Source organism: Myotis yumanensis, unplaced genomic scaffold (genome assembly GCF_028538775.1).
Source record: "Myotis yumanensis isolate MYYU_CA2020_CCGP unplaced genomic scaffold, mMyoYum1.0.hap1 SCAF_18, whole genome shotgun sequence".
Taxonomy (NCBI): domain Eukaryota; kingdom Metazoa; phylum Chordata; class Mammalia; order Chiroptera; family Vespertilionidae; genus Myotis; species Myotis yumanensis.
The window spans coordinates 40,124,292-40,150,758 of NW_027223769.1; the positions used below are offsets into that span (position 1 = coordinate 40,124,292).

Here is a 26,467-nt window from a genome sequence, read left to right on the forward strand (position 1 = left end):
TGAGGCCTGTGTGAGGAGAAGAGAGACACTATCTGGCCTCTGCAGGCTCTAGAACATTCCGTGTTCAGCAGTGGCACTTGACCAGTTGCGTAAAAGGTTTTTTAAAAAGCTTTGTTGATTGAAAAAAATTTTTAACAGTAGAAGAACTGCATACCCAGACCTCGCTGGAAAAGGCCCAAGCGCATTATTTGACAAGCGGCCCCGCGTGCATGGGGGCGGTAGGTGGTCCTCCCCTGACCCACTGATCTGCGGGCTCACCGGATGGCACGGATGGCGCACTCGGCCTCCACGCCCTCCTGCTGAATTGGCCGCAACCTGGAAATAGCCCGTCTTCCTGGCCTGGCGTCTTCGGAGCCGGCCATCTGGGCAGCCTCTGGCCGCGGGCCAGCGCGTTGGCTCCGGACTTTGTGAACTTCCCCGCATGCTGGTGGAATCCTGGTCTCCCACGTGCCCTCGGGGCGTGATCCGTGTTTGCTTAGGAGAGGAGCGAGCATGGCCCACGGGGGCTTGAAGGTGGCAAGAGGCTGGGGACACGGCCCGGGCGTCCTGGCTCTGCACCCCGGGCCTGTCCCTCCGTGCTGGCCGGTGGGCGCCAGGACTGCCCTGTCTCCGAGGGCCAGTGACGGGCCTGGTACGTTACTGAGATGCACGCATCTGCACAGGAAGCCACTTCTTTCTCATCGGTCTCCAAAATGGGCCTTTTTTTAAAAAAGAAATTTTTAAAATAATTTGACTGCCACCAGGAACAAAAAGATGGCAAATTGGAAGGTTTCTGTTACTGCCAGTGCCGTGTGCCCGGGTGTGAGCTCTCGGGCAGTTGCCCTGCGTCGTCCGCATGAACACGCGGATCTGCACCGCGGCGGCGCGTTCTGCCCTGGGAAGGATCATCGTGTCTGTGCCTCCCCTCTGTGCCCGATGGCCACCCAGCCCATCCTGACTCCAGGGAGGCCGGCCCGGCTGGAGACCCTCCACGCCACGCACAGGCTACCCGGCGGGCAGTGCGGCGGGCAGCGCACCCCGTGGCACTGAATGTGCTGCCTCCACACCCCAGCTCTGTCCCAGGGCCCACGGGGGAGTGTTGGCCCGGGGACCAGTCCTGGCTGGGGGTAAGCGCTGCTCCTGGCCCGCCCGGCTGGCCAGGACATCCAAACAGCGGGGCCCGCAGAGGACAGCTGGTAGCATCGTTCCAGGGGCGGGAGGCGGGAGGCGGGTCTGGGCTCCTTCAGTGGGAGCCGGGCTCTGGAGACAGCAGGGCCCCAGGCATGGGCTCCTGGCCTCTCAGGGCTGAATTCCCACGGGCTTGACATGGGGGCTGGCTCCTGCACCCCTCCCCGCGTGGCCAGCTCAGCGGCCCTGCACTGGCTGGAGGGGCGGTGAGGCCAGTGACAGACCGTTCTGCCGCCCGCTCTGCGCGCTGCTGTTTAACAAACGGCTCCGGGTTCTCATTTTCTGCCCAGCTCCTTCCGCAGGTACCATTTGTACTCATTACTGGATATCGGGAAAGTTATTAAAAACACTCAGACGGGGCGAGAGTTCCGACGGCGGCGGCGCTGGCCTTTAATTGGTCTTTATCTAGTTCTTTGAACGATCGCCTTAAGCCCAGCGAGAGTCCCAGCCCTGGAGACAGTGCCGGTGGAAGGACAGGGAGCAAGCACATCCCTGGTGGGAGGCCTCACCCCGCCCGCGTCCACACCGTCTCGGCGACCCGCTGACTCCGTCAGGAGACCCTGTATGCCGCCTCTGATGGGCAGAGCTACCCAACGACAGCATAACAGCGTTTCGTAACATAAGGGTTAAATCTTAATCTCCGAGGTTTGCAAAGCTGCTACTCGCAGTCTCCTTAAAATTTAATATACCTCGTTAATGCTTCCTTGCAAACACTGAGGGATTTTTATGATTATAATCATGTGTTACAGCACCTAGCACTGTTTCTAAGCAGCATACTAATCAGCTTAATGAGATATTACTGCACTTTTTGTTGACGAAAGCAAAATCCCTTTTATTGTTCCAAAGCCTGTCCGTTACTTTATTTCCCCCCAAAACATTATCTTGTTTTATTATGTATCAGTAAATATCATGCCATGGGGTGTTTCTTTCTTTTTTCTTCTTCTTTTTTTTTTTTTTTGACCAAAACATAAAATAACCCCTTTCATCTCAGAGTGGCGAATGCATTGGCCGTGGGAACCCGAGTTCCGAGCGAGTGGGATAGCCGTTCTGCTCCGAGGCCAACTTTGAACAGAGCCAACAGGTGTGGGTGTCCCAAGGTGGGGGCGGGCGCGGGGGGGCGGAGAGACTTTCCCACGCTGACTGCCCCCCACCCCAGCTGTGATCAGGTGCCGAAAGTGGTAAAATGTGAATAATTTAACTGTGAATGAGTAATTGCAGTCGGCAAATAGAAAATACAAGGGAAGACGATCCATCCCCCAAACAAATGGGAGGACCAAAGCCATGTTGCATAATTGGCATTTAATAATTCATCTTTTTATTATTGTTTTCGACTCTCATTCCCGAGCATGACGATGTGAGGTGAGGCAGGCAAACGCAAATGCCCGGCGGCGGCTGCCCCCCACTTCCCTGCTCCTGGCTCCTCCCCCCCGCCCCCCGCCCGGGTTCCGCCTGCCCCATCTGAACTCTCTCTCCCTTTCCAGGGATGGAAGAAGCCAGCCTGTGCCTTGGAGTGTCCGCCGCCGCCGCAGCCGACGCGGAGCCCCGCCGGAGCGGCCCCGTGCTCAACGGCCAGTATGCCATGAGCCAGAAGCTGCACCACATCACCTCGCAGCTGGGCCAGGCCTTCCCCGAGCTGCACGCGCGGCCCGGCCCCGAGGACAAGCCCGCGCCCCTCGACGACCCGGCGCACGTGGCCCTGGGCGGCGGCCCGGCCCTGGGCAGCCCGATGGCGCTGCTGGCCAGCCCGCTGGGCCGCGACCTGGACACCAGCCTCAACGGGCGCGTGGACCTGCAGCAGTTCCTCAACGGGCAGAACCTGGGCATCATGTCGCAGATGAGCGACATCGAGGACGACGCGCGCAAGAACCGCAAGTACCCGTGCCCGCTGTGCGGCAAGCGCTTCCGCTTCAACAGCATCCTCTCGCTGCACATGCGCACGCACACGGGCGAGAAGCCCTTCAAGTGCCCCTACTGCGACCACCGCGCGGCGCAGAAGGGCAACCTCAAGATCCACCTGCGCACCCACAAGCTGGGCAACCTGGGCAAGGGCCGCGGGCGGGTGCGCGAGGAGAACCGCCTGCTGCACGAGCTGGAGGAGCGCGCCATCCTGCGCGACAAGCAGCTGCGGAGCAGCCTGGCGCCCGCGCGCCCGGACCTCAAGCCCCCGCCGCACGCGCACGCGCACGCGCCGCCCGCCCCGCCCGCCGCCCCCGGCCACCTGGCGCCCCCCGCCGCCTCCGCCCCCGGCGCCCCCGACGCCGCCCGCCCCGCGCCCTCGCCCAAGCCCGCCCTGGGCGGCGGCGGCGCGCAGGAAGAGGCGGTGGCCCCGGCGGCCGGCTTCCGCTGCACCTTCTGCAAGGGCAAGTTCAAGAAGCGCGAGGAGCTGGACCGCCACATCCGCATCCTGCACAAGCCCTACAAGTGCACGCTGTGCGACTTCGCCGCCTCGCAGGAGGAGGAGCTCATCAGCCACGTGGAGAAGGCGCACATCACGGCTGAGTCGGCGCAGGGCCAGGGCCCCGGCGGTGGCGGCGAGCAGGCGGCGCACGAGTTCCGCTGCGAGGTGTGCGGGCAGGTGTTCAGCCAGGCCTGGTTCCTCAAGGGCCACATGCGCAAGCACAAGGACTCCTTCGAGCACTGCTGCCAGATCTGCGGCCGGCGCTTCAAGGAGCCCTGGTTCCTCAAGAACCACATGAAGGTGCACCTCAACAAGCTTTCGGCCAAGGCCAAGGCCCCCGGCGACGCCGACGCGCCCGCGCCCCTGGGCGGCCTGGCGCCGGAGGCCCACGCCAACCTCTACTCCCGCTACCTGTCCTGCCTGCAGGGCGGCTTCCTGGCCCCAGACAAAGCCGGCCTGGGCGAGCCGGGCGGCCAGCTCTACAAGGGGGAGCTGCCCCTGAAGGACAAGGACGTCTTGGGCAAGCTGCTCGCGCCCATCGCCAGCGGGGCGCACGGGGGCGCCGCGGAGGGGGACAAGCACGCGCTCCTCGGCTGCCTGAGCCTGGTGCCACCGCTCAAGTCCAGCTGCATCGAGCGGCTGCAGGCGGCGGCCAAGGCGGCCGAGATGGACCCGGTGCACAGCTACCAGGCCTGGCAGCTCATGGCCCGGGGCGTGGCCGCCGACCGCGGCTTCCTGCCCAAGGAGCACCCGCTGCAGCGCGGCCCGGAGGAGGCGCTGGCGCCCGCGGGCGTCCTGTTCGATAAGGAGAAGCGGGAGTACCTGCTGGTGGGGGCCGACGGCTCCCGGCAGAAAATGCCTGCCGACCTGGTGCCCGGCTCCAAGGCGGCCGGCCAGAGGGACCTGCCGGCCAAGCTGGACCCGCTGGAAGGCCCTCGGGACTTCCTGTCCCACGGGCTCAGCCAGGCGCTGGACTACCACCTGCAGGGCCCCGGGGGCCTGAAGGAGAAGCCCACCGAGTGCCCCGACTGCGGCCGCGTGTTCCGCACCTACCACCAGGTGGTCGTGCACTCGCGCGTGCACAAGCGGGACCGCAAGGCCGAGGAGGACGGGCCCCACGCGGGGCTGGAGGAGCGGCGCGGCTCCGGCAGCGACCAGGAGTCCCAGTCGGTGAGCCGCTCCACCACGCCCGGCTCCTCCAACGTCACCGAGGAGAGCGGGGTCGGCGGGGGGCTGTCCCAGACCGGCAGTGCCCAGGAGGACAGCCCGCACCCCTCCTCGCCGTCCTCCTCAGGTAGGTGGGCCGGGCGGGCGGGTGGGGGCAGGACAGCCGGCAAGGGCCCTGCCTGCCCAGAGGCCTCGGTGGGTGCGGGGCGGGGGGGGGGGGGGACTTTTGCTGCCCTTCAAGGTCAGATCTGAGGTCAGCAAGGTCAGGCCCCAGGTCAGCGTGGCTGGTGGGCACCTGAGGACCTCGCCTGTCTGCCCGGTGGAGAGAAGGCTGTCATTCTGTCCCTTAGCCGTCACTTGAGCCCCGGCTCCTATGAAATGTAGTGGACCCTCCTCCTCCCGTGGGGTGGATGACCAGTGGGCACGTTCACCCACGGGGAAGGCCTCTCCCCGTCACTGCCCGCCTGCCTGCTCCACGTCATGCCCCGGCCTGCTGGCCGTCCCCTGCTCTCCAGAGCCCGGGAGCCTGGAGCCCGCTCCATCCGTCCACAGACGTGAAGGTGCAAGTTCAGGCCCTCCCTGCCTTCCCCTGTGATCCGCTCAGGTGGGCTCCCCCAGTCTTCCTCCCCAGACCAGGCCCTGTGGGTCCCTCCCAGAACCGCAGTGTGCCCCCCTGGCCAGCTCCTCGGTGGTTTGGTGGGCACGGAGCTTTGGCACAGATGCGCCAATGCCCATCCCACCATGCGCCCTGCTCACAGGTGATGCGGCCTTGGGGTCCAAAATAGCAAAGCAGAAAATCTGTCATCAGAACGTCTGCAACACAGAGGCTTCCTGGCCCCGTTTGAAAAAACATGCGAACACACGCACGTGCACACATACACACACATGCACACACACACGCGCACACACACATGCACACACACCCTCACGCCTCCCAGGGCTGAATCTAAGTGGCCCCCTCGCAGGTGTGCGGCCTCCTCGGCCTGGGCCCCGGCCCTCTGCTTGGACGGTGCGCGGGAAGTTCTGTCTGGAGCCCTTTCTGAGGAAAGCAGCTGGCTAATCCTGCACACATTCCGCAGCCTCCCAGCGGCGGAAGTCGTGCCCTAACAAATACCCTGTTACTAATGGCAACATTGATTTCTGCAATCAGCCATTAAGCCTAGGAAACGAACGGCAGTTTGGGGCACCTCGAGGCGCCGCGTTGCCCACGGGCGCGGGTGGCAGCCAGGGCGGGGGTTCGTTTGTTTTGTTTTGTTTTTTAGTTTTTCCTCCCCGTCTCCCTCTTCTCCCCCCTTCCTGGGTTTCGATAAACATCTGCGTATCGGAGGCGGCGATGACATGCACGCGGGCCGTTAGGTCGTCACTGTCGCGCTTCCGTCTGCCCCCCGTCCGGGGCAGAAGTAGGATGAAGATGAAGTGTGCGCCCCTGGCTTATCACAGGCCAGGAAAGAATTGTTAAGACACATAAATCTGAGCGGCACATTCCAGAGATTCCGATAGCACTTAATGCCGCTGCTTAAATACCCATGAAACACACTGTCTGCTCCGCAGTCCCTGGCTCGGCGGTGATTTATTTCTGGTGGGAACTCCGGGGGAGGCTGAGCGGACCAGGAGCGCGCCTGGGCGGGCGAGGCCGCGCCACGGAGTGACCACGGCCCGGGGAAGGCGAGATGCAGGGCGGGGACTTCACGTTTTGGTGGAAATGGGTCCCTGAACGTGGAGGCGGCAGAGTGAGGGTGTCCCCTGTCGCTCGGGACTGTTCCTGGCCCCGGTGAAGGAGTCCCTGGTGCCGGGGCGTGTGTCTCACTGTTTTGGGGAAAGGGGGGGCCGGCGAGGGGCAGAGAGCAGAGTGTAGGCCGGGTCCCCTAAATCTGCGGCGTGAAGCTGACAGGTTTCCACGCCTCTCGCCCGGACCCGCTGAGACGCAGAGGGCTCGGCGGAATGTTCCGGCACCAAATGCTTGCTTTTTCCTCGTGACGTCTCCTTCCCCGCGGTTTTCTCGCCTTCTGGCGGAGTGATAGCCCCCACGCTCTTCCTAGCTGGCGTTTCCGGGTCTCGAAATGTTCTTGCAAAAAGCCACCCTGCCCTCGGAGCCCGCCGGGCCCAGGCCTCGCAGAGCCCGCGACCTGCGCTGAGGTCAGCTGCCTGCTTGTCCGTCCCTCGTGGAGGTGGCTCTGAGCCGTGAGGGCTGACTCTTTCTGGGGCTGGTTTCCTTCCTATTCCGGATCCTCGGGCTCAGCAGCAGCCACAGGCCCGCCATCCACGCGGCCCACGTTGTCGGCTGCCACGCGGCGAGGGCTCGCCTGGGATAGGGACCCGACGCCCAATCGGTTTCCTCTCCCCTCTTCCTTCCCACAAGTCTGACTTGGACAAAGTGCATTGAAAAGCATCATTTAAATAAAATTTGTGACACAATAGGTATTTTGTTATCACCTGTCAGAAACGGCAAGGTGAGGGAGGGAAGAGCCACCTCTTTAAGCCGTTCAGGAAAGAAAGCAGCACTGATTAAGGCCTCAATGAAGGAACGACGGTTCCGCGTTCTCAGGCGGCATAACAATGTCGCAAAACTCAATTTCCATCCCTCGCTTCTTTTCTTGTTGGAAACTGGGTCAGGAGGGCCTGGGAAACTATGTTTTCAGATCTTCACCAGCGAATTCTTCCTTTATAAATCGCTGCTCTTAACATGATCGTTGTTCTGAATTCATCATAAACCCTCTCTGCCGAGAGCCTCTTAGCGCGGATCCGCCGAGGAGGCTCACAATGAGCGGCCTTTGTTATCTGATGTAATGCTCGCGGGGACGGGGGCGAGTGGCTGTTTAAAAATGTTTCGCTCCGACCGAGACGCCGAGAGGGTCAAGTTTGCGATCACACGGTGATTGCCGAGCCGGGCGGCCGTCCCTAGCTGGGCTGGTGTGGGGTGCAGCTGTCGGCGATGTGAGCAGAGGGGAGGTTTGAGTCAGTGAGCATGTGAAAGCGATCCCAGTGAACCAGAAAATATGTTTGTTCTCGGCGCTCCCAACTGCCGCGGCCCAGCTCGGAGCAGCGGCGGGCGCCAGGGCCTCAGACTCATGGACGGGTTGTAGTTTCTCACCAAATAGGGACGAAAGGAGCCGCAGGGACCCCCCCCGCCCCCCCCATCTCGCCCCCCATTTTGCTGCTGTTTGTGTGGCTGGCCGATCGTTTCACACCCCAGCCGATGTCCTTTCTGCCTCCGTGTCCAAGGCCAGGGAAGTGTGTGGCTTGGAGGCAGCAGCGTATAAATCCGACTCTCTGGTGACATCGGCGGAGCGGGTGGCTGTTTGGACGTCCCCTCGCTGCTGACGCGCCTGCCCACCGCCCAGGGCCTGTGTCTCGGCATCTCTCCCTGTAAACCCCAGCGGAGCCCGTGCCGGCATCTGAGCTTCACGCCAACTCGGAGGATGACCCAACTTCTGCATCTTTAGCTTTCGCTTGGGAAGTCACGCTCAGAATAATTAAAACTTAATGTACTAGGAAGCCGCCCTGCTCCTCATCATGGCGACGGGGCCGCTGCCCTCCCCCCCCCCCACCCCCCGCAGCCCCGGGACTCGGGGAGGGGCTAATTGAAGCGGGGGTGGGGGAGGGAGTCAAGGAAGGCGCTGACCCTCCGTCGTTTAAATGACGTCGGCTAAGTTCCGGGGCCGTGGAAAGCCAGGGAGAGAGGAAGATGAGAAGGTCCTTCACCCCCACTCCTGCTGGGCACCCTTTCGAGTGGACACACTCATTGTTTGGTCAGCTGGGCTCGAGCCTGGCGGGCTCCTCTGTGCTGGCCGGGTGGTATTCCCATGTCGTGGGTCCCGGCCTGGGCAGGCCCTGTGACCACAGCCTCAAAGGCCGGCGTCCAGTCCCCGTGCCCTTCCCCGGGCTGGACAGTGAGACGATCCATCTCCTTTCTTGTCCACCCTTTTCCTCCGGGGGCTCCTCCTCCCCGCCCACCACTGCCTCTGCCCCCCACACACATCCAGGCCCCCCAAAGAAGAGGGGGTAAAAAAAAAAAGAAAAAAATTTAAATCTGAGGATTAAGATCTTTTTTTTTTTTTTTTTTTGCTTGTGCATTCCAATTGTTCTTAAAATATTTGGCAATGTCAATTAGTAACTGAGCAGAGTTAGCTGATGAACACAATTTTCCGGGAGACTGAGCACCCTATTGTTGCCGCGCGCACAGCAGATTTCTGAGGCCATTATCATGCGCGGGCTGCTTGGCCCAGCTGCTTCCTGCAGCAAAAGCCAAACTTCCCGCTGGAGCTCTGGGACGGAGGCAGCAACAGGGGGCTGGGAGCGGCGGACCCACCGCCCAGCGCCCGGCGGGCGAGGAAGGGGGCCTGCCCCGGCCCCTCCAGGGAACCCGCTCGCCCAGGCTCCTCCCTCTGGGTCCTCCCTCTCCCAGCACCTGCACCGCCTGCCCGCCCAGCTGGGGATGAAAAGGACCAGGGGACCCCCTTCCCCGCTCCTCCTGCCCCCCGGGTATGGCGGCCACTAATCTCAGTGCCGAGCAGAACTTTAGAAAACAATAATCCCGTTTACAAATGTACTTAAAAACTGTTAACCCACTCCGAGACCACAAGCGCCTTCCCAGAGACTGCCTGGTGTTTATTAAAAACAGAAAAGGATAAAAACACGTCTCCTCCTGCAAAATGAAGTCAGGGACGCGGCACCGGTCAACCGGGGACGGCAGACGGGAGGCCAATTTCCTTTTCCAGAGGCGCCTTCTGAGCAGAGAAGGGTCTGAATTGCCTCGAGAGGCCCCGTGGTGTGTGGCAGGCGCCCCTGTGCACCCCGGCTCCCTCTCCTGCACCCCATCGCCCTCCTGTGGCCCCCCCTACCCCCCGATCCGGGAGCCGGTTCAGGGAGGTGACAAGCAGCAGGTTTTTAAAGCTCAGCTGTCGAGACCGGGTACCACCTGCAGCCCTTCCATCCTGCAGACCTGGACGCGTGTGCAGGCGCCGCCGCGTGTCGGCGGAGACGGTTGGCGGGAGGGGGAGGCTGGGCTCGGGTCCCAGGCTGGACCCAGGCCGAGGCCAGCCAGCTGACTCCCGGGGAGTGTCAGGTGGGGACCGGTCAGTGGGCCAGGTGCCCCCTCTGGCCTGCACCTTCCCTCTGGCGTGGGGCGCTCTGCCCACGGGCCTGGGGCGGCAGGCAGCGGGCCTGGGGCGGCCCTCGGGGCCCAGTCATGCCTCCCTCCCGCCCTGGGGCTGGACAGCGCCCGCAGCTGCTTTGCAAGGGCCCATTGGCTCGCACTCGGGCAGTTGCTGGTGAGCTGGACCCACCCTGGGGCTGGCGGCGCTCTCAGCCCTTTGGGTCGCCGTAAGCCCACGGAGCGTGCTGCCACTTAGCATGTCAGAAAGAGTAGTGGTCCTGGCTCGGTGGTTGGGCATCTTTTTATTTTTAATATGTTTTTATTGATTTCAGAGAGGAAGGGAGAGGGAGAGAGAGAGAGAAACATCATTGATGAGAGAGAATCATGGATCGGCTGCCTCCTACACACCCCCCACTGGGGATGGAGCCCCCCACCCGGGCCTGTGCCCTGACTGGGGATCGAACCCTGACCTCCTGGTTCATAGGTTGATGCTCAACTGCGGAGCCACAGCGGCCGGGCACATGGTGCAGGAGCTGAGCGGTGGGGTCGGCCGGGTGAGCAGCCGGCTCCTTGGCTGCTGAGCGCTGCGGGCTGGCGGGGGCGGGGGCGAGAAACACCTGCAGGGCCGGAGATTGGATCTGTGCACACATCCCGGATTTGTGATGATCAGGCTGGAACCTTTGCCATCTCCTACCCTGGGGCCTGCTTGCTGCCCTTCTGGGTTCCTCGCCCCTCCTCTCCTCTGTCGGCATGCAGCCTGTGCCGGCTGGTCCCCGCGCCCCCTGGGCCGGGCTGGCATGCCGAGGCGGGAGGAGGGGGCGCAGCCAGGCTTGCCCAGGCAGAGGGGCAGGGGCTCCCCAGCGGGGTGCGGGCAGTTGGCGGGGGCTCACTGATCTCCCCGGGAATGGAGCGTTGCAGCAGCCGAGACGCACTGTGGGTCCCCCATGCCTTTTCCTGGCAGGACGGGGCGACAGCAACATTTACTTAAGCTGTGGTGTTTGGCACCAGCCACCCCAGGCGCCATCTGGAAGGCCCTCCTCAGAAAGCCGGGCTCCCCGACGCGCTCAGAGGAGCAGGCGTGGGCGGGGCTGCAGGGCTTCCTCCCCGGGCAGAGCCTGGGCGTCCGGGCACCTGGGCAGGCGAGGCTGGGCAGGTCCTCCCGGGTTGGCATGTGGCTGCCCCCCTGCCAGGCCTCCCCAGCTGGTCCTGAGCCAGGCCTGGTCCTTGTCAGGAGCACGCCCACCTCCCAGGCCGTGTCCTCAAGTATTTATTGTGCGGTACATGTTGCTCACTGTTTTCACCCACGTCCTGTGTGTCGTGGGCGAGGAGGTGTGGACCCAGCCAGGGCCGTGGTGGTGAGTCACCGACACGGCTGAGATCACAGGGCCTGTGACGTATGTGAGAAAAGCATGTTGTGCCTCTCGGGGCGGGGCCGGGGGGCGGGGGGAGCCGGGGACCAGGATAGAGAACCGGGGGCTCGGCCTGTGATGCATGGGGCCGAGCTCAGCACAGAGGTTTGCCGTTGTCCTTTCCCGATCCACGTCTTCAGACGAGACGGCGAGCCCCAAACAGTGCCTGTCCGGCCGCTCCGGGCCGCTAGCCGACTGGCCGCACACACAGCGGGTCCCCATGCCCAGGTCGGCCCTTTCCACCCAGGCGAGGTGCCCCTGGCCTGGCTTCTCGAGGGACACATCTCCTGTGGCTGTGAGCCCGGGGCTGTGTGGGACATGTGGCAGGTGCCCGAGAGAAGCTGGCCCCTGGGCTGGGCTGCCCACGGTGCCACCCGGGGGTCGGCTCCTCCTGGGGTGCCTGGTGCGTGCTGCAGGAGCAGTGGGTGGTAAGTGGGCTTGGAGTGTAAGGTGGGGTCGTTTTCCAGCTCTCCTGGGAGGCAGGGCACACCTCTGGGAAACCTTTATCTGTTTTGCTCTGAATCCGGCCCGTTTGAAATGAATAAAACTAAAAAAAAAAAAAAAGACCGTACCCTTTTATGTAATGATGTTTACTTTGAATTTATATTAGTTCACACAAACACTCCATCCATGCTTTTGTCCCGGCCCTCCGGTCCAGTTTAAGAACCCATTGTGGCCCTCGAGTCAAAAAGTTTGCCCACCCCTGGTCTAGAACATTCCTCAGAGGAATCCATTCTTCCTCTTTTTAAAAAGAATATATTTTTATTGATTTCAGAGAGGAAGGGAGAGGGAGAGAAAGAAGCGTCATCGATGAGAGAGAATTGTTGACCGGCTGCCTCCTGCACGCCCCCTACTGGGGATGGAGCCCGCAACCCGGGCACGTGCCCTGACACTCAACCCCTGAGCCACGCCGGCCGGGCTCCATCTTCCTCTTGCTCAGGCAGCTTGCTGGGCTGGATTTTAGGGGACGCCTGGTCCTTTCTTTTCGTCTGACCGCATCCCAAAGCCATCTGCTGTGTGGGGAGCGGGTCCCCCCCCTCCCCCCCGTGCCCTCGCCTCTTCATCACGGTAATGTCCCGAAACGCGGCGCTCCGCCCGCCCCCGGCTGCGGACACCCTCCGTGTCTTCAATCATCTTGAGAGGCATTTTGGAAAGTTTCCAACCTGCTTATGTTTGGTTCAGTATGAAATGTGCGCCCGTCATTCCTTGCAGACCGAGGCAGATGCGATGCTCTCTTCGCTGCTAAATATACTTTGTCGTGACAATAGGTGTAATTTTTTAAAAGTAATTTGCCCTGAAAAATTGGAGCGGGCCCTCAGCCACGCCGCTCTGCGACATGAAATGATTCTGCTGTGGGAGGAGCCGGGCGGGGCTGCGCCCTCCCGCTGGGCCCTGCCCTGCGACCTCTCTGACCTTGACCAGCGGCCTCCTTCTGGAGGGATGCTCACTGGCTTCTTTGTGGCTATTTAGTGACATTGCAGTTGTTTCCCACACTGTACGGCAGATTCCTGTTCATGTTAGACATCTGGAAAACAGTGACGAATAAAAATACTTAGAGAAACCCCATTTTTATTGATCTCACCAAGGGAGATGGCGAGGGAGAGAGAGAGAAACATTAATGATGAGAGAGGATCACCGATCGGCTGCCTCCTGCACGCCCTACTCTGGGGAGGGAGCCTGCAACCCGGGCCTGTGCCCTTGACCGGGAATGGAACCGTGACCCCCTGCCTGGTTCATAGGTTGACACTCAACCACTGAGTCAAGCCAGGTGGGCAAATAAAAATAACTTTAAAAATATATACCTATGCCCACCACGACTCAGCAGTGACCTGCCCAAACTCCTTGTACATGGAAAGACGTATTTAACAAAAAGGGGTCTTGCTGCGTGTGCTTCTGTGTGACACAGTTTTTACTTAAATATATGTCACGTGTCACCTGTCATCGAATATTCTGCACAAGATCAGCAAACTTTTTCTGTAAAGAATCAGATAATCAGTCTTTTAGGCATTTGTAGGTCTTGTGGTCTCCATGGTAACTGCTCAGCTCTATCAATCAAAGGCTGTGATGTGTTCCAATAAAACTTTATTTACAAGAGCAGGTGGCCAGTGGATTTGGCCTGAGGGCTGCCCTGGGTCACAGGTGACTGCCTTTGTGCTGTGTCCCCACGTGGTGGGAGGGAGCTCTCCAGGGTCCCTTTATAAGGGCGCTAATTGCATCCAGGGGGGCTCCACCCTTGTGACCTTATCACTTCTTAATGCCTTCACCTTGGGGGTTAGGTTTCAACATATGGATTTGGGGGGATGCAGTCAGTCTATAGCAGCCGTGGGCAAACTACGGCCCGCGGGCCGGATCCGGCCCGTTTGAAATGAATAAAACTAAAAAAAAAAAAGACCGTACCCTTTTATGTAATGATGTTTACTTTGAATTTCTATTAGTTCACACAAACACTCCATCCATGCTTTTGTTCCGGCCTCCGGTCCAGTTTAAGAACCCACTGTGGCCCTCGAGTCAAAAAGTTTGCCCACCCCTGGTCTATAGCATCTCTTCACGGGTCCCCCCCCAAAATGGTGTTAATCAAGCCAGTTGTCTAGATATAAACAAACAGAAGAGAGTGACTCCCATGTCCCCCGCCCTCTGTGTGTCCCCCACCCTCTGTGTGCCCCTGCCCTGTGTGTGCCCCCCACCCTCTGTGTGCCCCTGCCCTGTGCGTGCCCCCCACCCTCTGTGTGCCCCTGCCCCCACCCTCTCTGTGCCCCTTCCCTGTGTGAGCCCCCCACCCTCTGTGTGCCGCTGGCTCACAGCACACCCCCCTCAGGCCCGCCTGCACTGGCTCTGCCTCCAGGTGCCCGCCACCCCTTGGCTGCGGGAGGCAGGTCCCGGAGGGGTGTCCGGCAGCTTGCAGTTCACGAAATACAGCCTTGGACAGACACGTGCCCACTCGGGTCGGGAGAGGGTGCCTGGGCGGCTGAGGACCGTGGCTGCCCTGCGACATCCACGCCGTGACACACAGATCCCAGCGCCTCCTGCTTCCTGCCTGTCCCCCGGCCTCCCCCGGCCCCGCCTGCGCCTCTCTGTGTGAGACGGAGCGTTCTGCCGATGGGGAGGAAAGATTTTATTTTAGAATCATGTTGGATTCCTGGGAAAGTCGCAGGGATCCCACCCGGAGTCCCGTGAGCGCTCCCATCAGCCGCGGGGTGTGCGGTCTTATTGCGATGCCGAGCTGAAGCGCGCACCTTGCTCGGCATCTCGCATGCAGAGCCGCACACTGCGCCCAGGAGCGCCTGCCGGGGCCCGGGGACGGCGGCTCTGTAATTACACCGCGTGGTGGGCTCGCCTCGCCCTCCCTGACGGCCCCGCTACCTCCCGCGCCGCCCGGGGACCTGGCTGCGAGGCTCCGTCGCCCGAGAGACATGAAGTAAACACCTGTGCGATCCCGAACGTGAGGGATGAAGTTGAGGACTCGTTGCAGGAATTACTCAGCGGCTGGAGGAGCCTCCCCCGTGGAAACCCGCTCGCCAGGCGCTGTGATGGATAAACGCACCTCCAGGCTCCGGCGACGGGGAAATCCATCCTTTCTCCCCGCGATCGCGTCAGAGGGATGGTCCTGGGCCTCGCCCTTGGCTCTGTGCTTCAGGAGCATGAGGCCACCACAAATCCTCCTCTCCCTGCTCCGCCCGTGGGAGCCTCAGCTCGCCTGCAGGGAGCGGATGGCGTCTGGCGGGCTGTTGGCAGTTTCTGGAACCGCCCAGGCCTCCCCACGCCATCCCCGGGCCGTGGAAGGTGCTGTCCCTTCGCTCCTGTCTGTGGAGCACCCACAGCACGTCCCCAAGTTATGGTCCCACCTAGTAAGTCCATGTGAGCTTTGGTTCAAGTCTCCGCTGGGGAGCCTCCCTGTCCACCCCCCCTTGGTCTGCACGGGGCCCCCCCCCCCCCCCCGGGACAGTTAACCCGCTGATGCCCTGGCGTTCATCCTGCCCTCTGGTGCCCCCGCACGTGTGCCCTCCGTCTCCCCCAGGCAGGGGTGCCCGGGGTGTCCGACAGACTGGGGTCTGAATCTCAGTCCATCAGGTGCCCCCTGGAGCAGGTACCTCTGAACCCCAATGTCCGTCTGTGCGGAGGGAGATGCTCGCTTCCAGGTCGTCCGGTTGTCAGCACCGGATGTAGGTCCTGTCCCCGGCACGTAGTAGATGCTCATTAAAATGTGTGTGCACAGGGGCGTGGGGGACGGGGGCCCTTCGGACAGTCCAGCAATTCTGAGCTTGCAGAGGAGGAGGGAGGGTGGGTGGGAGGGAGGCGCGGTGGGGACAAAGGTGACGCCTGCGAGCCAGCGAGGAGGGTGGGGGATGAGGACCCCGTGTGGCTGTGAGCGTGCGGGGGTGATGAGGGGGGTTGCGGAGGGCACGCTGAGCGTGGGGCTCCCTGCTGTTAGCGCATCCTGGTCCCTCACGGCCTCCCCTCCCCCGAGAACCCCGTCCAGCAGACACGCGGGGATCTGCAGCAGCCTGGCCCTGGGTGAGCCTCCCCGCTCCCCTCTCTCCGTCGGGGGCCCATGTGCCGGGGCACTGCCAGGGGGAGTCCCGGGGCCCTGAGTGCTGCCTCAGAGCAGTTGGGGTTCTCGTCCTCCCACTGATTGTGGTTAATTAAGGCTGATATTTACAATCAGAGGTGGGGCAGGAGCGGATCCTTCATTTTTTTAAATATATGTTTTATTGATTTGAGGGAGGAAGGGAGAGGAATAGAGAGATAGAAACATCAATGATGAGAGAGAATCACTGATCGGCTGCCTCCTGCACGCCCCACACTGGGGATGGAGCCTGCAACCCGGGCCTGTGCCCTGACCGGGAATCGAACCGTGACCTCCTGGTTCATTGGTCGCGGCTCAACCAGTGAGCCCCCCGGCCGGGCGGATCCTCTGGTGTTAATCTCTGCTCCAGAGTCCCCCTTGGTCCCCATCCTCACACACCAGGCAGGGCCGGGGCTGGGCTCTGAACCAGGTGAGCCCGTGTCCTGCTGCCTCTGCCCCGCTCGGACTGGTGGCCATCACCATCTACAAGGAAAGAGATGGCCCTTCCCTTGGTCCCGGGGCAGACGGACCCTCGGGTCGGGGACCTGTTCTTACTCTGCGACGGGAACACCGTGTGCTTCCGCTGGCACCAGAGGGAAAGAGCCGCTCGTCACAGAGAAAGATAGACTGCTCTGCCCCCGGGGGGCGCGGGCGGGGCGTGCGGGGTCAGGGAGCACGCAGTGTGTCTGCGGATAAGCCCTGGCCAGTGCGTTTTCCCAGGAGAAAGTCTCCCGTGTGACCCCGAGAACCAGGTGTGAGGAAGTGGCTGCTGGGATGTCGTTTTGGCGGATTGAATCTCAATGCCCTGCGTGCACCCCGGCTCCTCTGGGCCGCCATCTCGCCTGGCTCCTCTGGGCCGCCGTCTCCCCGGCTCCTCTGGGCCGCCGTCTCCCCGGCTCCTCTGGGCCGCCGTCTCCCCCGCTCCTCATGGGCCGCCGTCTCCCCCGGCTCCTCTGGGCCGCCGTCTCGCCCGGCTCCTCTGGGCCGCCGTCTCCCCGGCTCCTCTGGGCCGCCGTCTCCCCCGGCTCCTCTGGGCCGCCGTCTCCCCCGGCTCCTCTGGGCCGCCGTCTCCCCCGCTCCTCATGGGCACGGGGACGGCAGGCGTTGGTGAGCGTCCCTGTCGAGCCGCCTGGACTCCTGCCCGGGGTCTCCGTGGTCCCCGCCGTCCATCACCAGGGTGCCCATCACCCCTGCCCAGGCCTCGTACTCCCCGCCCCCACCCGGTCACCCAGGAGACGCTCCGTTTGCTCTGTCGAATGAATGAACGAATGAATGAATGAACAAATGAATGAATGCTCCGGAAATCCAAGCCCAGCCACGTCGCGTGCGGCCTCTCTGGTCCTGTGACAGGTCGGGCACGGTCTCTCCTCGCCCGTGTTCTCCCTCTGGGCTCCCGGCATCTGCCCGAGCGCCCCCTCACATGACGCGGCTCCCTCCGAGCTGGGCTGCTTTGGGGGTAGCAGCTTAATTAAGATCGCGTTCACGTGCATCCCCAGCACCCTGTAAAGTGTCCACGTCGGTGAGGTCGTTGTTTGTACAGTTGTGACTTGTCACCTCAGTCCGTTTCAGGATGTTTTCATCACCCGGTCCCCCCGGCCCTGGGAACCACCGATCTCCTTCTGGGCCTGAAGGCTTAGGAGTTTGGGGCGTCCTCTAGCAGTTCTTAAAGCTCATCTCGTGCACTCTCATGGGATTCTCTCAATCAGTAGGTTGACTGTTTCTCTCTCTTCTGCCTGCCTGTCTGTCTTCTCTCCATCTCCTTAGCAAAGACTCAGACTCACCACAGTGCCTCTTAGTATTTCTGGGACCCGGGAAAGACGGCCCCTCCTCTTTGTTCCGAGGATGAATGACTTGGTTTAGAAGGCGCTGCAAGGCGTGCGGCACGGAAATCAAACTATTGCTGGTTTAGTGTCGGTGTCCTAGATTGGTGTCACCTTCCCAGGCTTTCTCCTTAAAGTGGTCCCTGCCCTAATGGTTTGGCTCAGTGGATAGAGTGTCGTCCTGCAGACTGAAGGGTCCCAGGTTCGATTCCGGGCAAGGGCATGTACCTTGGTTTCGGGCACGTCCCCAGTGGGGAGTGTGCAGGAGGCAGCTGATCGATGTTTCTCTCTTATCGATGTTTCTAACTCTCTGTCCCTCTCCCTTCCTCTCTGTAAAAAAATCAATAACATATATTTAAAAAAAATAAATAAAAATAAAGTGGTCCCCTTCTTAGCAAACTCAGATTCCGAGGAAGATGTTCTACCCGCTTCTTTCTCCCCGGCTGCCCGCCTGGCCTCCCGGGGTGGGCGGACCTGGGCTCGGGACCCCCCTGGCTGCGGGGACCGTCCGTCGGAGGGGAACTTGAATGGCCCTCTCCCCGCAGCATCTCCGCCCGGAACTCCGTGTTTGCTGGGGGCATCCTGAGTGGCTGGGGCCGGGCAGGAGGCCACCAGCAACACCTGCCAGGAGCCATAACACCCGAGACACGTGGGCCCAGTCGTCCTGCTTCTGGGAACCTGCTGAAGGAACTCACCCAGAGTGGGACCACGCTCAGTGCCTGAGCGTGTGCGTTAGAGCATCGCTTACGATGTCACACGGTAAAACGGGAGCAAGGGAGCCTGACACGGCACCGGGCAACGGGGAAGCAGGTCTCCGGGAGGGGCGGCGTGCACTCCGTTAAAATGAGGGCTTTCGGGACGAAAGAGGAAAAGAAGGAAGCGCCGCCGAACATGGACCCCGCTCGTGGCCACGTGGGAGGAGGGGCACAGGAAACAGCCACGAGGAAGTCCCACCGGGAGAGGCGTCAGGCCTGGCACGCGGCCCTTCCTGGCTGCCTCGCCTCTGCTGTGTGTCGTGTAACGTTCCTTCCGAATAATAAAGAGGAATCAGGAGACATCGCGGCCCTGCCCACGGGCATGTCTCAGGACGGTAGACCTACTGTGTGTTCTCAGCTAACCCTGCGCGAGGAGCAGGAGGTGCCGCTGTGCGCAGGCTCACCCTCCCCGGCGCCGTGGAAAAAGACAGCTCCCCGGCTCCCGGCAACAAATCTGCCCTAAGTTTGATAGTTCGGCAATTAGGACTTTGGCACACCATCTCTCTTCTTCGGCGCGTGTAATTAGCGGTCTCCAATTATATGAATCAATTTCAATTTCTATAAATCAGATGATTCGGAGAGAGGGCCGCTCCATTTCCCTTTCAACGGGGTGGTTCCAGCGGCCATAAACCTCCCGCTCACACATCAGGAGGCGGCTCGCTTCAGAGATATCGCCGGTGCGTTAGGGCCTCCGCCGGCAGCCACGCCTCGCCGTGGCCGTGGCCGTGGCCGTGGCCTCACGTGATCTGTCTGCCACTGAGTGTGTGCAGCGTCCTTCCCGCATGGGGGGACTGTCAGGAGCCTGGGCCGACCCCGCCTGGGCAGCTCTGGGCCGTGTGTTGAGAGCGAATATTTGGTGGTGTTTTCTTTCTTTTTTAAAAAAATATCTTCTTATTGCTTTTTGGAGAGAGAGGAAGGGAAAAGGAGAGAAACGTCAATGATGAGAGAGAATCATGGACCGTCTGCCTCCGACACACGCCCCGCTGGGGATGGAGCCCCGACTGGGAAACCGTGACCTCCTGGGTCATAGGTCGATGGTCACCACTGAGCCCCGCCGGCTGGCCCGTGTTTCAGCCGAGTGAGGAGGTGTGTCCGCTCAGACTTGGTTCACGTGCACACGAAGCAGTGAAAACAGCACTGGTTGTTGGGGAGAAGAGCCGCTTCTGAAGCCAGGAAGGAGTTGCTGAGCCCACAACCTCGCGCCGTGGTCCCCCTTGGGGATGAGCCCAGAGCGGCCGGGGGCTCACTTCCCGGGACTGGGATGGGGTCCTCTTAGGCACGTTTTCTGAGATATTTTCAAACAGACGTAGCATTTTGTGTCCAGACCCTTTCGCCTCTGGGTTCCGTGTCGAGAGGGGAGGGTGGGCCCCCTCTTGCTGACCCCACAGTGGAAGTGGAGCCGGGCGCTGATGTCAGGACGGCTGCGGTGCGGCATCGGTGGGGTCCCCCAGGGCCCCCTGCCCTGTGGACAGCCGGGGACCTCAGACAGGGGACCCGGCTCGGCCAGCAGGGGGCACTGTGCCCGCCTCCCACGTGGTTTCCAGGAAGCAGGACTGAGGGCCATTGTCCCCAAAGGCCCCCTGATCGGGCGGGTCCGGCTCGGAGTCGCTGGCGCCTGTGCCCTGGGGCCGCCCTGGGAAATGTCAAGTGCGCGCAGCCCACGGCAGCTGGCATTCTGGTGGAAGAGAGAAGGGCTGTTAGATGGCAAAGGGAAAGGTTTGCATTGGAGGCGCGTGTAACGGTTGGCGATAATGAAGGCTCTGTTTGCGGGCGCCCCGGCCCAGTGACTAATGGGCCAGCCGCCTGGGAGGCGGGCCGGGGTTGGGGTGTCAGCACGGGGGCTCCGGGTGGGGTGCGGGCGGTGGGTAAAGAGGCAAAACGCATCGGAAGAGTAGTCAGCTGTGGCTTCGGCGTCGACCAGGGACCCTCTGCTGCGGCTCTGGGGGAGCCCTGACCTCCTGAGGGTACATGGTCCGCGTGTCCTGACGCGGCCGGCATTGTGGGTCGTGACCTCAACCTAACAATTTCCTCCCCATCAACGCCTTTAAAATGGGATCTAAGCCCAGCCAGTGGGGCTCAGTGGTTGAGCGTCGACCAACAAACCAGGAAGTCAGGGTTTGATTCCCGGTCAGGGCACAGGCCCGTGTTGCGGGCTTGAACCCCAGTGTGGGGCGTGCAGGAGGCAGCCGGTCAGTGATGCTCTCTCATCATTGATGTTTCTCTCTCTCTCCCTCTCCCTTCATCTCTGAAATCAATAAAAACATTTAAAAAAATGAGTGCTCTTCCTTTGAAGACAAGACATTGTTACTTTTTAAAAATATGTTTTTATTGATTTTTAGAGAGAGGAAGGGGGAGGGATAGAGAGACAGAAACATCAACGATAGGAGAGATTCACACTGGGGATCGAGCCCACAACCCGGGTGTGTGTCCTGACTGGGAATCGAACCGGTGACCTCCTGGTTCCTGGGTCGACGCTCATCCACTGAGCCACTCGGCCGGGCCCAGGGCCTTACTCTCTGAAAATCCTGTTGGCCGTGGTTCATCTTCCTGCTCCTTGACCCATCTCCCGTGCCCCTCTGGCCCTAACCACAGCTTACGGCGCTGGACTGGGCACAGCACACAGGCTCCCTGTCTGTCTGTCCCAGGCCCCTTCCTGGGCCCGGCTCCCTAACCGCCCTGCGCCCGCGAGGCGGGCACGGGTCCGGCCTGCGTGTTGGGTGAGGTGGGGGGGAGGTTGGATGGTGGTGGGGCCCGGAATATTAATTGGACGGGAAGTGCTCTCCGCGCCTTATCTGCAGGGAGGAAGATAAAGCCGCGTAAACACTGTGTGCCCCCATCGCACATGTCCCTTCCCCTCCCCTCTGCCCGGTATCAGGAACGGCGTTTTTATTATAGGAGACGCTGGACGCAGGCCAGCGAGTTTTTCTTTTAACTTGATATTTGGGCTCTGATCTTGGTGAGAGCCACCAGGGCCGCCTCCCCTGCAGGCGGGGTCGCCCCTCCAGCCCCTTCCCTTCCCTTCCTCTCCTGGTGGATGTTTGTTTTCAAAACAAAGACCCGGGCGGCGGGCGAGGCGCAGGTATCGCATATCCGCACGGATCTCCCGCCGAAACGAGGCGCACTCAGCCCGCCCTCAGAGAGGTCAGATGTTATTGATGACGACGACGCGGCGATGGGTGATTTATGCGCGTCCTTTGTAGCCGCGGACGCAGTCAGAGGCTTAACACGACATTGTTTTCCTTTGACAACGCAGCCCCGAGACCACGGCAGCTGCTCCTCGCTCACAATAGCAGATTAATTAACACAACCGCGTGCTCTTGGCTCGCACTCAATGAGTGGGTCTGCGGCGGGACAGATAGGTAAATCCTGCACGTGCGGCCGCGATAAAGCGCACACTAGGTGGTTTCCTTGGGGCCCGCCGAGCTGCCGACCGCCCGCCTGTAGGGACCCGCCCGCCTGTAGGGACCCGGCCGCCTGTAGGGACCTGCCCGCCTGTAGGGACCCGTAAGCCTGTAGGGACACGCGCGCCTGTAGGGACCCGCCCGCCTGTAGGGACCCGCCCGCCTGTAGGGACCCGGCCGCCTGTAGGGACCTGCCCGCCTGTAGGGACCTGCCTGCCTGTAGGGACACGCGCGCCTGTAGGGACACGCGCGCCTGTAGGGACCCGCCCGCCTGTAGGGACCCGCCCGCCTGTAGGGACCCGGCCGCCTGTAGGGACCCGGCCGCCTGTAGGGACCCGGCCGCCCACCCGCCTGTAGGGACCCGCCCGCCCGCCTGTAGGGACCCGGCCGCCTGTAGGGACCCTCTCGCGGACCGCAGAGGCCCAGCGTGTGCAGAGAGGAGCACACAGGAGGCCGCGCGGAGGCCGCCACCCCGGGCGCCTCGAGATCAGTCTGGGGCATTTTTTTGAAGTTCAGTCACTGCTCCCTGAAGCACCTCCTTGCTGTTACCCACTGCCCCCTCTTCCTGCCCCTCCCGGGTGCAGGCAGGTCCCGAGGACCAGAGACGCTTCCCTCCTGCGTGTCCCCACGTGTGCGCATGTCCCCGCCCCGCGCCAGCCGCCGGGATATTCAGGGGGAACCTCAGCTGACATTGTCGGGAACGAATGGGAGGCTTTGCTCTGGAAACGCTCCTGCCCGTGTTGAGAGCGAGGGAACCGGGGGCCTGGTAGGGCTTCCGGCGCCGTTTCCTCCCGGACGGGATGCCCGTGCACACGCCGCGCTCTGACTCCTTGTCCTGAGGGGACGGAGCCATGTCTGAAGGATGAGTCGGCACACGGTGACCTCGGAGAGGAAGGCCCGCGTATATGATATCGCGGCTCTGTGGGCGGGAGCAGGGATGGACAGGCCTGTTCTCGCATGGACGGTCTGAGGGCCTGCCCGAGGCTGGGATTGTTAGCACAGACATGGAGAAGGTGCCGAGCTTGCGGGATGGAAAGGCTCATTTTAGAGACACGTAGAGTGAGAGAAATGAGGACAGCCAGCCCACAGCGCAGGGCCCTTAAAGCTCCCGTCCAGGTGCGGGGAGGCCGAGGGTCCCGCACGCAGCCCTGACCTGTCCCGTGCAAGCAGGGCCGAGCTCGGCCACAGTCCGGCACAGACGGATGCATGCTTTGGAGGGAACAACCCACCGTGATGGTGAGGAGGCGCCTAACTTCCCAGTCGGGGGTGGGGGGGTGTCCCAGCCCCGCGCGGAGGTCCCCACAGGCTCCGGGAATTTCTGGCTGCCACACACCCGCATCTCCACTCTCGCTGGGCTGGGCTATGTGGTCCTGGTCCGGGGAGTCCGCATGGCTTGTTGTCCCCACCTTGTTCCCCATGTAGCTTGTTTCGGTAAAATCAAAACACGCTCACGGGCTCGGACACACACAGAAGTAGTTGCATGTAGAACCCACAGTTCAGAATGTTTAGAAAAATCTGGCTGGAGAGCAGGAAACTCCAGAGGCCGATGAAGGCAGAGAGAAGCAGGGGCGACGGGCAGACCTGGGAGGAGCCCTGGGGTTGGGCCGTTCAAGCTCGGTGCTGGGGTCCGGTGAGCGCACAGAGAGCACCGGAGCGGCGGCCGCCCGCCCAGGCCCTGGACTCCTTGTGAGGCCCGGGCACCTGCTCCGCGTGGAGACCCGGCGGCCTCGCTCCCTCTGCTGGGATCCTGTTTGCTGGTTCATCTGCCCCCAAGGAGTTTTCCCGTTGATGTTTAGAGAGTAGAGGGAGAGGGAGAGACAGAGAGAACGTCGATGTGAGAGGGACGCATCGATTGGTTGGCTCCTGCACGTGCCCCGACCAGGGCCGGGGATGGAGCCTGCAACTGAGGTATGTGCTCTTGACCGGAATCAAACCTGGAACCCTTTGGTCCACAGGCCCAAGCTCTACCCACGGGGCCACACCGGCCAGGGCTCCTCTGGTTGGATTTTGGAGGCTCCTGGGTGAGGCTGGGTGGACGTGTGGCTGGAGACTGGCGGTTGACCTTGGGACTGCGAATGAGACTGTGACAGTTGACCTTGGGACCCTAAGGCACGAGTAGTGGTGACGTCCCACGTGGACTTGGGCTTGGTTTCCAGCCTTCGGTGGCTCCCTGTCCCTCCATCCATCTGTCTGTCCTCCTGTCTAATCCATGGACCCAGCGAAGCTCAGAAGAGCCCTTTCCACAGCTCCCCGAGGACACGGGACGAGTTTCATGGGTGCTTCTTGAGGTGGCGCACGAGGTGCCTGTGCCGGGCCCAGAGCCAGGAGGCGGCCTCGCTCGGCTGTGTCCGCAGTGTCCGCAGTGTTGGGACGCCGTCAGTCACGCACCCTGCGCCCTGCGCCCTGCACGTCCTGCCCTCATTACCCTCTGGGGCTCTCTATTCGCGCGCGTCCCTGTAGGAGGACGTGGGAAGGAAGTGACGTCTTTCTGGGGCTCAGTGTTCGATGGGCATCATGGATGCACAGGGGCTGAGGGCTCCGTGCTGCACTCGGAGGAGGGCGGGAAGGGGTGGAGGGGACGGAGCCATGTCTGAAGGATGAGTCGGTGCACGTGACCTTGGAGAGGAAGGCCCGCGTATATGATACCGCGGCTCTGTGGGCGGGAGCGGGATGGACAGGCCTGTTCTCACACAGATGGGCTGAGGGCCTGCCCGAGGCTGCCCAGCCCGAACCTGGGGCCTGTTCTGCGGCTCCGTATCTGCCCCGGGCGTGCTGCATGGAGGTTTCCGATGAAAGAATTTCCTTTGGATTCTCTGAGTCCTGTCAGACTGGGATTCGAGGTGGAGGCAGCGAGGGGGGGAGCGGCGGGGGGCAGGAGGGAGGAGTGTCCTGGGAGCAGGAGGCTCCTGAGGGGACGGGTGGAGTGGGCCAGCGCCTGCGGCCCCAGCGGTGGGCAGGCGGGCAGATGGTCAGCGCCCCCTGCAGCAATAGCTCTGCCCCTCACTGGCAGCAGTTTTCGGGGATGCCATGTGCCCTCGGTGCCCGGCACCTGCAGGGACGCCATGAATATTTGTGGGATGAACTTATCGGAGAAAGGACTGTGCATCTTCCTGGGGCTCGGTGTGTGGAGAGCCTGAGTCTTGGGGTGCAGTTCCCGTTGTGCCCCACGCGCTGCACCGGTGGGAAGGGCACTGGTCCGTCCTGGAAGCACCTCAGTCCCCTCCCGCCCTCCGTCCCTCTCTCTGGAGTGTCCTCCGCCCTCCTGGTCAGATGGGAACCCATTTCTAAGGGTTGCCAATTGCCGCCTCTTCCATGAAGCTCTCCGGCACTGCCCACTCCCCCAGCCTACAGGTCTCCCCTGGGCATGCCCACAGGTGTCTCTTTAAGGCTCTTAGCGTCCCCCTCCCCCCGGGGCGGGGCATCTGGTAATTGATATGCCCGCCGTCCTGTTCTGCAGCCGTGCGCTGGGCAGGGAGCTGGGGCGGGTGACATGCGGTGACTGAATGAGCAAATCACTCACGCATCGCTGGGACCTGCCGACGGGGCCAGCCAGGAGTCGGGGAGGAGATGACATGGGAGGCAGAGCAGCAGAGATGGGGTCAGAGGACACAGCCCTGGGCCTTCTGAGGGCACAGGCCGCCCCGGGCCCACGAGGCAGGGGCTGTCCGGACCTGCTGGCCTCCGGGGCCTGTTCTGCCCCCGTGGTCTGTGAGGTGCTGCTGGGTGGCCCCGTCTGCCCTTTGGCACGGGGGAGTGTGTTCTCCCTGAGGGCACAGCCTCAGCCCCGAGCCAGGGGCTGGGAACCCTAGAGGCGGGGGAGGTAGGCAGGGGGACTCGCTCAGCAGCCTGAATGCCCTTCAGGACATTCCCAAGGTCAGACAGGTAGACGTCCTGGCAGTGGTCCCCTCCCCCTTCCTCCCCTTAAACCCGCCAGGGACGGAGTGTCCGCAGGTGCCGCTCCACCGAGAGGCCGGCAGCCACAATTCCCCCTCCCTCCCCTTAAACCCGCCAGGGACAGAGTGTCCGCAGGTGCTGCTCCACCGAGGGGCCGGCACACAATGGCACCGCTGCGGACTGCCCCCTCCCCGGGTGCGCATTCAAGAGGCACGCGGCCGCTGAGCCATCGCGGACGCTCCTGAGGGGCCCCGTGGCGATGACCCGCTGCCGGCGGCCTTTCTGGTGAACGTACGTTTCATCCCACACGTGAGGCCGCCCGTCGGGCCACTGGCTGGCCCCTCCGCCTGCACCTGGCCCAGCGTGCGGGCCGCCCCCGCCTGCCTGGAAGGGGAGAGCGCGCTCCCACCTCTCACCCTGTTGTTGTGCCGAAACCTTTGTCACCGAGGGCACTTCCCACATAAGCCCAGGTGTCTCCTCTTTTCAGAGCGAAGGTTCTCCAGGGTGACTCGTCCCTCCTTTCCCTGGGGCCCTAAGTGCCCGGGCCCCTCCCCCACACGCCGTGGGGACAGACTGGGCCCCCAAACCAGGAGAGGCCCCGGACGCAGCGAGCGGGGGCCCCTTGTGATTTCAGGCGTTGCTTTCCAAAGGGGCCGTGGGCTGTGTGAGTGTGTGTGTGTGTGTGTGTGTGTGCGCACGTGAGCAGCCCGTGTTTGTCATGCGGACACGCGACACAGAAGCTCTAAGCCGGGACCAGACTCGTGGGCAGCCCGAAGCCGCACTTCCTGCCGGTGCAG

At 62.2% G+C, this 26,467-nt stretch overlaps 1 protein-coding gene across 1 annotated transcript in view; it reads left to right on the top strand.

Moving 5' to 3' along the window:
• The window catches only part of ZNF536 (zinc finger protein 536), a 286,091-nt gene that overhangs the window by 140,709 nt on the left and 118,915 nt on the right, over positions 1–26,467 (top strand). Inside the window, 1 exon segment of the mRNA XM_070398529.1 lies at positions 2,649–4,859. Coding sequence (XP_070254630.1) covers positions 2,651–4,859 — 2,209 coding nt within the window. The 5' untranslated portion in view covers positions 2,649–2,650.